Source organism: Candoia aspera, chromosome 3, assembly GCF_035149785.1.
Source record: "Candoia aspera isolate rCanAsp1 chromosome 3, rCanAsp1.hap2, whole genome shotgun sequence".
NCBI lineage: Eukaryota > Metazoa > Chordata > Lepidosauria > Squamata > Boidae > Candoia > Candoia aspera.
In genome coordinates, this window is record NC_086155.1 from 180,048,739 (window position 1) to 180,062,032 (window position 13,294).

General features: G+C 35.9%; 1 protein-coding gene across 1 annotated transcript in view; it reads right to left on the reverse strand.

The window, feature by feature from the left end:
- Window positions 1-435: 435 nt before the first annotated feature.
- ZNF704 (zinc finger protein 704) overlaps window positions 436-13,294 on the reverse strand; it is a 47,622-nt gene continuing 34,763 nt past the window's right edge. The window contains exons 7-9 of the mRNA XM_063299420.1: window positions 12,127-12,231; window positions 7,875-7,972; window positions 436-1,998 (exon numbers count right to left, since the gene is read on the reverse strand). Of these exons, the coding sequence (XP_063155490.1) occupies window positions 1,887-1,998; window positions 7,875-7,972; window positions 12,127-12,231 (315 nt within the window). The 3' untranslated portion in view covers window positions 436-1,886. The remainder of the gene's footprint in view (window positions 1,999-7,874; window positions 7,973-12,126; window positions 12,232-13,294) is intronic.

Consider the following 13,294-nt stretch of genomic DNA (forward strand, 5'->3'; position numbering starts at 1 on the left):
TAGACAGTTGAAGCCCAAACTATAAAGGAGAGAATAGTTTGTGTTGAATTCATCCCTTTTCTTACTTTCCTACCAAATTTCAAGAAAGACATTTCCTATTCTCTAGTTATGATTGGAATCACCTGCTGTAGAATTGTGTGTTTTGAAGACAATGAGAAAACTGGATGAGTATCTGGTGGAAATGCTTCCTTCAAGAAGAGTCTTACCAGTACAGAAGAGGTGTTTTCAACCAGACAGACTTATTTTGGAAGACAATCCCAGGTCTACTTGAAATGTTTTAGCATTGTCATAGCATTAAAGCTAATTTAATAGTTCTGAAGTTCACATAAGAGTCAGCTCTAGCTTAATATTCTGTGTTTTAATTAAATTTTGTGCTTTTTAAATATTCATTATAGGCAGACACTCTAGATAATAGAGATTTGTAATATACTCCATCACTGGTTCCTCTAACCCTCCCCTCCCCCCATAAATTTATCTCTGACTTGTCATCATGCAACAGCATCAAGGGCTCCCATTCTTGCTCTTGTTTTCCCAACTTGGGATACCTATCTCATCCCACTGGAGTTAATATCAAAGGACAAAATCCACCAGGAAGGTCTTGAGCACAAACCGTATTTATATTAATATGTGGTAGTGCTCTTCTATGAATTCCTTTATTTTAGCAGGTCATCTGTAGACATTATTTCCAGTAACCTGTAGCTAAACTTTCTACTGATTCTCAAGCATTAACTCAATTTACACTACAGCTACAACAGTCTATCTCATGGGCCAAAAGAAGATTAAATTACACTAAAGCACAAAAACCTATGAAAGTGCAAGCCAGTGTGAAGGCTTTTATTTCTGATCTTGAAAGAACTTTATAATCAATGGAATTTTTACATACAGACATCTGCTTTGCTGCACCCATATTTTACATGTTGGGAAGTGGGAAACCAGTTTGTCCTTCTAGTTTCTATCCCCTGAAGTAATAGTTTGCTGTTTGAACTAAATTGTTAATCTAGTAATGCCATAAAAAGCAGGGAAAAAGCTGCTGGGTTGGATCACATCCCTGAATTAATGTTGATGAAGTCCATCGGGCTGCCCATGTTTATCCTGAGCAGAGCCTTTAGCACTATGAGATGTACAACATTTTCCAATACTTGCTTCTAGGAAGATATCCTGGAACCCAAACTATGTTGGTATATATGCTGATTTCAATCCAAGTTCATTTAAAATCAGACTCCTTTCCCATGTGTGGTTTTTTTGCTTAGGACTGCTGGTGATTGTACCCCAACTAGCCTTCTTTGGGACAGATACAAGGGGTGTTCAACCTTCAGGTCTGAGTCTGAAATCACTCTTAAATTTCTTGTCCCTTTAGCAAAGCATCATTCCATTATCCTTAAAGGACAAGCACCAGACTCTGAATCAAGACTGTTCATATTAAAATTATTTACCACTTGTGGGAGAGCTGCTCTTGAGAAAAATGTAGCTTATTCTAAAGTTTAGTGTGTGTATGTGTGTTTATTTACTTCATTCTAGGAAAAGTAGCATCCCTCAGTCTTGGTTTTAAGTGATTCCAAAGTTCAAATACTGATCATGACGCAGTATGAAAGACAAAGGTCCTGACGAGCGAGTTGTTCAAGGTATTAAAAAGAGATTTTGTTCCTGTTCTTGTAAAGAAAGATGCATATAGCTGCTCCTGATTCAAAACTTGGTAAAGATTTTGTTAGTTCTTCCTATATTGCTGCATATAGGTTTTTGAGAAGTCCTTCCCCTTGCAATAAATTTATTTGCTTTAGAGTGCTAGTCTTCTATAGGTGTCAGCGCTCCAGGAGGTGGGAAGAATCACACTGCACAGTTGCAGCAAAGGAACCCTATTATACACAACTCCGTATTGTTTCTGGGTTTCAGTCAATAAACCTCTGGCAGGCCTTCTTCCAACGACAAGCTGTACACCACATATCTCTATTCTCCATCCCATACACTTTGCGACATTTCTTGCCCTCTCCTCTAGGTTTTCTGCCAGAAAGTTGAAAGAAAAACTGTTATTAAGGTAAGATGATGATGTTGAAAATGGTAATTTAAACTTCCCCTTTCCCTCCCTATGTGCCCAAGGCAGCTAGCAGGCAAAATGAATGAATGTATCTCTCTCTCTCTCTCTCTATCCACACATATAAACGCATACATAGAAAAAGAGGTAAAACAGCAGCTCAAATAATATTTAATTTTAATAAAATTATCACTAACTATAAATGGCAAGCAGAAAAGGAAGGTCTTTACTCCTGTTGTAAATGTGGATGGTGTAAGCAGATGATGAATGGACCTACAACAATAAGAGAAGTTTATCAGGCAATAACAAGGATCAAAGTAGGAAAAGCACCAGGACCAGATGGATTACCTGCATCTTACTATAAATGTTTTGAAGACGAACTGATACAACCTTTGCAAAAAATGTTGACGCCCTTTTCTTGGAAAAGCGATTGATACCAGAAAGTTGAAAGGAGCGAATATTGCTTTAATTCATAAAGAAGGGTGGGATTCTACTTTACCCCCAAAATTACTGACCAATTTCTTTACTGAATAATGACTATAAAATATTTTCTATGGTTCTACCTGAAAAAATGAAAGGTGTTTTGCAGGGCTTTATACATGAAGATCAATGTGGCTTTCTGCCTGAAAGACAGTTGAGGGACAATATAAGAAATATTCTTAATAAACTAGAATATTTGGAACAACATAATGAAAAACAAGCTGCGTTGATATTTCTTGATGCAGAGAAAGCATTTGACAATTTGAACTGGATTTTTTTATTTAAAATTTTGGAAAAATGGATTTTGGAGGTAACTTTATTAAATGGGTAAAATTGATATATACATCACAAACAACACAAATTATAGTCCATGGTGAATTGACTAAACCCTGTGACACACAAAAAGCGACAAGGCAAAGTTGCCTGCTTTTACCACTGCTGTTTATTTTGGCTTTGGAAGTTATTAATAGAGATATAAGACAAGATGAAAGAATAACTGGGGTGAAAGTGAAAAAATAAGTGTATAAATTAAGGGTATTTGCAGATGATTTGGTTTTAATAATTGAAAATCCCCTAGAAGGAATAGACTTATTAATGGAAAAGCTGAGGGAATTTGGTGCACTAGCTGGATGTAAAATTAATAAAGACTAAAATGTTAACAAAAATATGAGGATAGAAGATAAAAAAGAATTGATTGGAAAAACTTTTTTCAGATTGAAAAAAAGGTAAAATATCTAGGTAATACTGTACCCAATATGAATTGTATGTTATTTCATAATAATTATGTTAAGGCATGGAATGAAATTTAGAAAGATCAACTAAGATGGAAAAAGTTGCAACTATCATTGTTTGTAAGAATTTCTGTGATAAAAAATAATGTATTACTCAGAATGATGTTTTTATTTCAAACAGTATCAGTTTTGAAAAATGATGCACTTTTTAAACAATGGCAAAAAGATGTTTCTAGATTTGTATGGCAGGACAAGAAACCAAGGGTTAAATATAAAATTCTGCAAGGTGCAAAAGACAGAGAAGGGCTAGGATTACCTGATTTTAAACTGCATTTCACAGACTATTGTTTAGTTTGTATGAAAGAATGGGTTTTTCTGAGAAATAAGAGAATGTTAGAATTGGAAGATCATAACCTGAGGTTTGACTTGCATGGTACAATAGTTAAAATTAATTTGGATTTTAAAAATCATTATGTGAGAAGTGCCATATTGAGCATATGGAATAAATACAAGCCCAGACTGTGCCCAAAGATACCTTTACTGACCTAAGCACAGGAAGCATTCTATAGAAGACAAACAGCACGTAGAGAGAAATAGAGACACAGCCAAGATTATTAATACAAGAGGATGGTGAAATTAAGAAGTCAAGAGAACAACTGACTGCAGAAGGACATAGTTTTCAATGGTTTTCATATGCAGTTAAAAGAAAGATTTAATAAGGATAAAAAGACAATTGGAATTGAAAAACACAAAATGGAATTTGAAATTGAATTATGTGCAAATGATGAACGTGTAATAGGAAAAATGTATAAACTTTTGTTAAGATTTGAAACAGAAGAACAGGTTAAAGATTGCATGACAAAATAGGCTATTAACATTGGATATAACATAGAGATGGACACTTGGCAGAGAATGTTGGTAATTAGTATTAAATTTACACTGTGTCATAACTGAAGAGAATTTTTTTATAAAATGCTGTATCATTGGTATATGACACCAGAGAAATTATCAAAAATGTACAAAGGTATTTCAAACCAGTATTGGAAATGTGAAAAGCATGAAAGGACATTTTATCATGCATGGTAGACTTGTGAGAAAGTTAAGCAATTTTGGATACAAATTCACACAATAATGCAAAGGATTTTATAGATTAATATTGCGAAGAAACCAGAATTCCTTTTATTGGGATTTATGGACAATGAATTAGAAAAGACTCATGGGGGAAGACTGATTTTGTACATGGTAACTGCAGCAAGATTATTGTACACACAGCGATGGAAGAATAATGAAATCCCCACAACAGAGGAATGGATTGTGAAACTTTCAGAATTTACAAAAATGGCAAAACTGGGCTTCTGGTGGGGGACATGGCTGACTGAACAGCTGTGTCCATGAGCCCCATGGACAGAACTGACAACGCGGCATTTTTTTGGGTGTGGGCAGGCTTTTTTTCCTGCCCGGAGTGTTTTCACGGACTAAGAAAATGCTCGAAATCACCCCATCTGCCCTCCAGAAAGGCGACTTGCAGCCAGAGAATCGCAAACAGTGTCTGTGTTAATCTGGTAAGAGCTGCAGGGAGGCCAGGACATCACCATTTCCAAGCCACACTGTAGCCTTAAAGAGACACTTAGTTGAGCCACCCCATTTCTAAATCACCCAATTTATATATATATTTTAAGTTATGTACCCTAAGAGACTTTTTAGAGCAAGGAGAAGCCATCTCTCTTGGTGCTTATAGTTATTTCTGGGATTAATTTTTACAATTTTTTTTTAAAGTTTTGACTTATTTCCCTTTTAAATACTAAGGAGGATTGAGAATAAATAATCACCTCCCTGCTATTATTTTTGTGTTGAATTTGAAGAATTTAATATTTTCCTACACATTAAATCTGCTGTTTTGAATCTTCAGCTTTCTGTGGCCACTTTCCCTGGGAGCTGCTTGTTAGCATACTTTCTCTTGTGTCAACAACTTTCAGAAATTTCCCATTAACTCATTAACTCCTACTCTCACTAGTCAAGTATCTAGGGGGTGCCATAATCTACTGCCTGAAACATGGAGGATTTTAAGGAGACTTTCTCAGAGTGCTGTTGTGAAATTAAACAGTCCTTTAAACAGATCTTTTCTGATTCTTGTCAAGCTATTTTGCAAGATATTTGGGACATTGTAGAAAATACCAGCTTTAAAATGTGTCATCGAGCTGGGGAAGTTGTGGAAAAAGTTGAGGAACTCAACAACAATGACAGAAATGTCTTCACTGTTAGTGACATTGAAGTTTTTGCTGATGATGACCAGATTGTGGAACTGAAGGAATTACTTGGACAGATCGAATTGCAAATTGTGCAAATGGAATTGTTTTTCTGATGGAAAGTTATGGGTAAAAAGAGGTTCTTTTCTATGGGAGATTTTTTGCTGAGAAGTCTGATTTTTTAAAGGGGGCAATTGGGGTTTTCGATCTTTCTGTGAAAAATGCCCTGTGTTTATTGTGCAGATATGTGAATGCTTTGGTCTATTTCGAAGTGGGGTAAGGATTTGGGAATGTTTATCTGGATTGCTTTTAAGGCTTGTTTGACTTCATACTCTTTTTCAACAATTTGGATTAAGATTAATATGGTATAATCGAGTTTTTATTATATTTGGGAGTTTTTAAAAATGTTTTAGTCTATATTTTATACCGGAATTTTATTGTATAGTTATTGTTTTATGCTGTAAACCGCCGAGAATCCCTCTGTTCGGAGGAGATGGGCGGTGACAAATTTAGTAAACAAACAAACAATAAATGCTGTTTAAACTTTTCAGTTTAATAGGATTAAGATTGTTATAATTCTAGTATTATTAATTTTAAGAGTAGATAATTTATATCTGGATTGCTTTTAAGGTTTGTTTTATTTTTAAGATTTGTAAGATAGAATAATAATGTTTTGGTTTTAGGTTTAATAGGGTTAAGATTGTTATAGCATTAATTATATAAAACTAGACAGTTTAAATGCTTCTATAATTTGATTTTTATTATAGTGGACAGGAATATATAGAATAGTGGTAAGAAAGAAATAATTAAATAAATTTTGTTTTTGGGGGGGGAGTTGATTTGAAGGTTTATTTCTTTTTTTTTAATATAAGGTGAAGAAGCAATTGTGTTTAGTGAGTTTCATAATGTGCTAATGGAATGATTTATAGAAATAATGTGATCTTGGTTTGATATAGAGTAAGGGATTGATTATGGAAATCGCTGTATATTCTTGCTGTTGAAAGTCGGAAGTCATTTCTTTATGTAATCCTCAAAAATTATTTTTTCTTGTGTTTCACATTCTTAGTTTTTTTTCTTTTTGTAGTCTTTTTTTCTTTTTTGTAGTTTTTATCTGTTTCAAACTTAATAAAATTCTTATTTAAAAAAAGGAAATGGCAAAACTGTCTTGTCTGGTCAGGGAAAAACAACAAAAACTTTTCTGAAAGACTGAAAACCTTATATGGACTTTTTGCTGAAAGAAGAAAGAAATGAAATGATGGTTTAGGGAATTGAAGATTAAGAAAGATGTGGATTAAATGAGGGGCTGAAGAGACTTGTATAACATCTAAGAGGGAGGACGGACAATACGATTGTAATTATCTGTTGGAAAGGTCGGAATTCTTCTTAACTTTAGGGTTTTTTCGCTTTTTTGTTTCTTGCACTTTCTTCTTTCTCTCTCTCTCTCTTCCCCCCCCCCCCTTTGATTTGTCTTTTATTCTATAAAAAATTCTTAATAAATGTAAGTAAATGTGGATAGTGTGACAGCTAATCATAATACCTCAATGCACGGCTTCCATAGCTGGGGCAGCAGAGGAGAACACCCTCTTCCAACTCGCTGAAAATGAGACTGTGAAACTAGGTGCAACTTTAAGAGGGCTTTTCTGCAGATGTTGGTATCTGGACAAATTCATATGGAGAATCTCTATTCAAAACACTGGCCAAGCAAAATAATTGGAAGTGTCACTAGAAATCTAGGGATTATTCGTGAGGCCAAAGATCACGAATATTGGAACAAAAATAGGTAGAAAAAATATGCAAGAGTACATGATGGAAACATGCTTCAAGGGATGAAGAATTTTGATGGATATTGCCAAGGAAGATTCTAGTTTTCTGGTAGGTGGTAGCAAAATATGTAGAAAGAAGATTAATGCCACACATCTGTTTTATCTTTAGAATAATATTTCTTCAAAGGATTAATGAGTCATAAATTTTACTAATTTTTTTTGCAAATAAAACACCCTTTTCTGCCACATCTTCTGCAATATTCTGACATGAGAATGCCATTCTTTCAAGTCTCTTAAGTGACAACATATTTTGTGTTCCTCTTTTATCTAAACCCCTATAGCTTCCTCCAAACTACACAAAACACTTATACTGTATATTTCTCTGATTTTTTTCTCTATCTGTTTTCCCTAGCTAGGAATTATTATTTTTTCTTCTTTAATTTTAAAAGAGAATGATTGTGGCTTATTTTTTTATGAACAAAAAATACTAATTGCCACTTGAAAATAAATTGTGTTGTTAAAATATTTTATCTGTATTTAAGTTGAGAAGAAATTCAGATTAAAAACAGGCCAGAGAAACCCTCCACTCATTAATTAATACACTTCATTCAGAGGTACCTCCTACCTTAGGCCAATGGATGCTCTAGGTGGTGATGAAAGAACTGCATGAATCTGGTGCTTCTGTTCTCCACTCCCCACATGCCGTGTGTGAGTTGGTGAAACCTAGCAAAACAAACAAACACGGAGTTCTAATTGCAGAATTAAAAGATGCAACATGGATCCCAAAATCAAATTATCTACCATGCGTTGAGTTTTAATCTGTGGGTTCACCACCTTAATTACATGGTCTTAGTCACAATGAAACAGGGCTCAGTGGATGGGTCCATCTCAATTATGCAGGGCAGAGATATGAAAGAAAACATTAAATGATTTAGAGCATCTAAACATACAATACTCTTACGAAGAATTTTACATTCCTGCTGACCATCAGCTCCTGATACCAGGGAAGGGTTCCAATCACAGGAAGAGGTTAAGTGAACCAGGGAAAGTTGTTAGACTTCATGGTTTAATTGAATATACCACACTGTTCCCTGTCTAGTCCTGCAAACATCTACTTTTGGACCCTTTTCAAAAGTATCCAAGAAAGAAAATGTTATAATCTGTGCCAGTGAATAACTACTTAGTACTCAGATTAGCTTCACTGTACCTCTTAAGAGCCATGACACCCCTTAAGAATACTGCATGGAACAGATTCCTTACCCATTTTTATTAAAAATTAAGGTAGGGAGAGCATGCAGACCATAGCTTCTGGAATTCTTTCCAACCTTTTTACCAGCAGCAGATACGGGAAATACCTGCATTTTCTTCTGTACAAAGAACAAAGCAAACAGACCATAAGGAAAAGGAAAAAACCCAAACTCATATTAAAACAACCAAGGAGTAATAAAAGGTGTATAAAAGAGGAAATCAGCCTAAACAGTAAAGAAAGTTATCAGAAGTCCCAGGTCCCTTTCCATAATTTCTTTCCCACATTTCATTTGGTAGGAAAGAACACAAATGGCTAAAATCCCTCAAGTTGTCCTATGGAACCTCTTGAGGCTTCAGGCATTTTATTTATTTAATTTCTATAGCTGCCCATCTCAACAAGTAATCTGATTTAATTTTAAAAATGATTGTAATTATTTAAGAATGTGCTTGCATATGAGTGTGTAGAGCCGATGACATTGAACAAATCATGTAATAGTTCCCCGCTCCTTGAAAACCCTCCTGGTTTAGCAGATTTTTTTTTTTCAAAATTTAATATGATTATGTTTTCTCATTTAATCCTCTGTTTCCTCTTCTGTATTGGCATGGATACCTAAGTGGATATCTGACCATGTACAGTATTTGTATCTTTGGCACTTGTTTTTACCTAGCACAATCTTATCTGTAGGGTGAGAAGGGCAAAATATTCAATACCAGACACAATACAAGAAGTGTTGTTGCTACTGAGGTGACAGATGGTTAATGAGCCTGCTCAGAGAAGAGTTTCAACAGGTTCATCAAGACTTTACCTGTTCTTGGCAACTCATCAGTTTATGCAGTGAATGACGGCAACCTCAGAGTCACTAATTTTAACACACACTATATAAACTCGTGTGGAGAAAAGATCAACTGCTTCCACTGGGAAGATCAGTAAAAGGGCTCTTAGAAATGAGATTAATAATAGAGTTTTATTCTCACTATAGCTATTTGTTAGCTTCTGAACTACTTATATATGAATTTGTCTAAGAAAACAGCAGTGAAACTGGAACATGCTCTAAACAGTGAAATTAGTAACAGTTCCTTGTAATTTGGATTCAGAGTACCAGTCAGTGGAGTTGGCTTGCTTAGTTGAAGCCTGCAATGCAATTTTCACATTATAGCCCTCTGGGATTCTGTTAGGTAGCCTTGGAGGGCTGAGGCCAGAAGTGAACCAGGAGAAGAGGTTATACTCAAAACTGTACCCTCTCCCATCATCCAGCAGGTGGTCTCTGCTGATGCCTTCTGAGAACAGATGGAAACCTTCCTTTCATGAAATTGCTGGTCTGGATACAACTTGCTGTTTGTTTTCTGCAACACTGCACACATACAATTGTGTATAAAATTAGATGTAGAATCATATACCTTCCAGAAATCCATTTGTTAAAAAAACTGTAAAGTGTTTAGATTCTGGAGACTGCTTTGGTAGAATCTTCTTCAATTCACTGCTCTGACTATGCATAATGTAGATATCACAGGGTGTGTATACTGTGTGTACTTATAGAATTTGTTCTGTCTTACTGAAATAAGGATCAGTGAGTCCTTGGATTATCCTATGCCAATTTGGCTTGTTCCACTCTGATAACAAGGAAGATTTTCTATTCAGGCTGGTTTAACTAACTGTGTTCCTCTCCAGGAGTTTAGCTTAACTTGAGGGAAACTATCTTTTACAACACTGCCTATTAGTGCTGAGGAACTGAGAGAGGCTGGTTATACATTCTAGGGCAATTTTCAGAATATTTTCAGGATTCACACAGAATCTGACACACAAAACTCAAAATCCTACCCTTGATTTCACCATTGTAGCCAAAGCTGTTACTGATTTCATAGACTAAATAGCTACTTGTAGACATACAGCTTTATGTAATCTAACTGTATATTTAAATGTGTTATTAATCTTGGCAAATGCATTCAACACATCTATATTTGTTGTAATTTTAAATTTTAAAATAAAATCAAATAATTATGACATATAACAGTTGTGTTCCCAACTGTGTAGGGAATAATTAATCTTTATGAGGAAAAGATCGGTAGTACTGCATTCTTAATACTTATAGAAACCTACAACCCACATTGAAATTACAACTCCCAGAAGTTATAGGCAGCATAATGGTTGGCCATGTTGATTGAGAATTATGGGAGTTGTAGTATCAACATATCCAGAGGGCACAAGTTTGGGAAAACTATTCTACCTACTTTGTGATAATGAGATCCTTGGCTTTCTTGCAATGCTTGTGTCAATTTATCCCAGTGCCACAGAGAGCAATTCCCCTCCCCCTTCATAATTACTCCAGTTCTACCATATTGTCATGAAATCAAATTTTGGAGTATTTCATGCACAGCATGTTCTGTTAAGAGTCTCTTGTTCAAATTACTACCAGCAGGTTGCCTTGCACTGCTAGCTGTTTCTTGATGAAATTTAATAAATATTCATTGGCAGAATGCAATGGAATTGATTCAGTTACTTTCATTTTTATCAGCTCAGCAGGAGACCCCAGATTCTACAGAGAGCCTCCAAGAAATTCTAAAGGTTGACAATAAGAGGCTTTTGTGATTCACGTTGTGAAATGAGAAGAAGCTGGCAGTACCTTATCGATGTCTAATTCACCCTGTCAAAAATCAGAGTTTTTAAACAGCCTTGTGCTTTTGTGAAAATTTAGAACATGTAGTCTCAGGTAAAATGCTAAGACATATGACAAGAAGTCTTCTCTGATGATCATTCAAATGCTAGAAAAATTATTTGAATAAAAAATGGAAGATTGTTTGTTTACTTACAGTAGTTACTGATATTAGGTGAAATTTAAGTTATGTTATGCATATGGAAGATAGTATAAGCAGCTAGACAGAGCAAGAGAAAGCAGTATAGGATTATCACAGATCATAAGAAGTCAATGATCTTCCTTGTGAGGGAAGTTAAAGAAAGAGGGAAAATTGACATGCCAGTGTCACTGCAATCCAATGGGATTGGAGAACACCCATAATTAATTTTGGGCAAAAGGCGTTCTTACCTTTATAGGATTCAACACTGTCATAAGGCATTTTGATACTGGATATTATATTAACAAGTTGTTAGTGATATTAGCCAATTCACAGCTGAAATACTCAGCGAATTCATTTGAAGGCCTTTTGTTTAACGTATACTTGAATTGCCTCTACTGAAACCTGTGATGCAGGCCTGCACAAGTGTAGAGGGGAAAGGGCCCCACTAATACACCAAAAATCACTGCAGGTCACAAAGGAATACCTGGCATGCCAATCAGCTGTTTGGCGGCTAGTGGAATAGAGGCACTCTGGAGCTGGTGTGGTGGAGAGGCTTGGGGGCATTCAGCAGTGTATCTTTTCGGGAGGTGGTAGTGATTTTACTACTTTTTAAAAAACACCAACAGGCTGCACAAGGGGCTGCAGCCCATGAGCCATATATTGTGCAGGCCCGTTGTGATGCATCCATGAGTGGGCAGGGGCAGTCAAGGGAGAAGGAAAACCATCGCGCTGCCAAGAAAGGATCACCTGCATAAAGTGCAAGAATGGGTACTGCCTCACACATGCCACACTAGAAAGAAAATCTCCCCTTACTAATTTGCTGGTTTTCTACTTACTGGAAGGCCAGTGAAGGTAACTGGGGGCGTCTGCCAAGAGATGCTAAAGCTTTTTCCATTGGGAGTGAACTTGGCTGACCCTGGAATGTTCACAGGAGCTGTGGCCTGTTTCAAAAAATAGGAAGTCAGTTAAGAAGGAACATCTCCACGTTACCAAATTAAGTAATTGATGGCTGGCTGGGTAATTCTGGGAGTTGAAATCCACCCATCTTAAAGTTGACAAGGTTGAGAAACACTGGTTTAGATCTTATAAAATCAGCACTTTAGGGCAACTTTTCATTTCCCCAGCTTCTGTTATAACATCCCAAACCAGCGAAAGCTCTTGCTAGTAACGATGGGGAGGTCAAGAAAGCAAGTAACCTGGAAATATCAAACTAGGGAAGACGGTTTTAGGGAACTCTACACCAGGGTTTCTGGTTTCTGGCAGAAGTAACAGAAGTAAATGAACAGTTACAGGCTAAAGAAAACATATAGTGCCTTCATGATATTAAAAATAACTGTGGTTATGAAACAGAATTCACCTTTTAAGGAGGTTTGCAGCAACTGCAAAACAAAAGTGCAGATGAAGAGAAAGACAAGATAGACATGGCAGCCAGTGGCCATTTGTGAGTTTTAATCGCAGTTGCTGAAGAAACAGAACTCAGTTAAAATAGCTGTACATATAAACAGCTATTTATCTAAAAAGAGCTATAGTCTCTTCTCTCTTTTCTACCTTAATGTTATGGAAGTTTGCAGATTCCTTCTTCCTTAACAGGGATCTTTTCTGTCTTTTCTCCTTTCTTTCTTTCTTACTTATCACTTTTCTTTATTTTCTTACTTTACTTATCACTTTTCCTCTTTTAAGTTTGTATTTTTTTTACTCTGTAAAAAAATTCTTCAATAAAAATTAATAACAACAACAACAATAGACTTACAGAAAAACTGCATTTGCTGCCATCAGTCTCCCCCTGTATGTATCACCTCATGAGATCCACCCGATCTGGACACACCCTTGCTCTGGGTGTCTTTCCAAACTCAAAAAAGTTTTTTTAGTGGTGATACTGGCTTTGTAAAAGCCCATTCTGAGGGATGGCATGCCAACTTCCAACCTTATTGTCTTCATTCATCAACTGGTGTTGTCAACAACAGCTCTTGTTCTATATTGTCTTATTCTGTTCTTTTTATATGT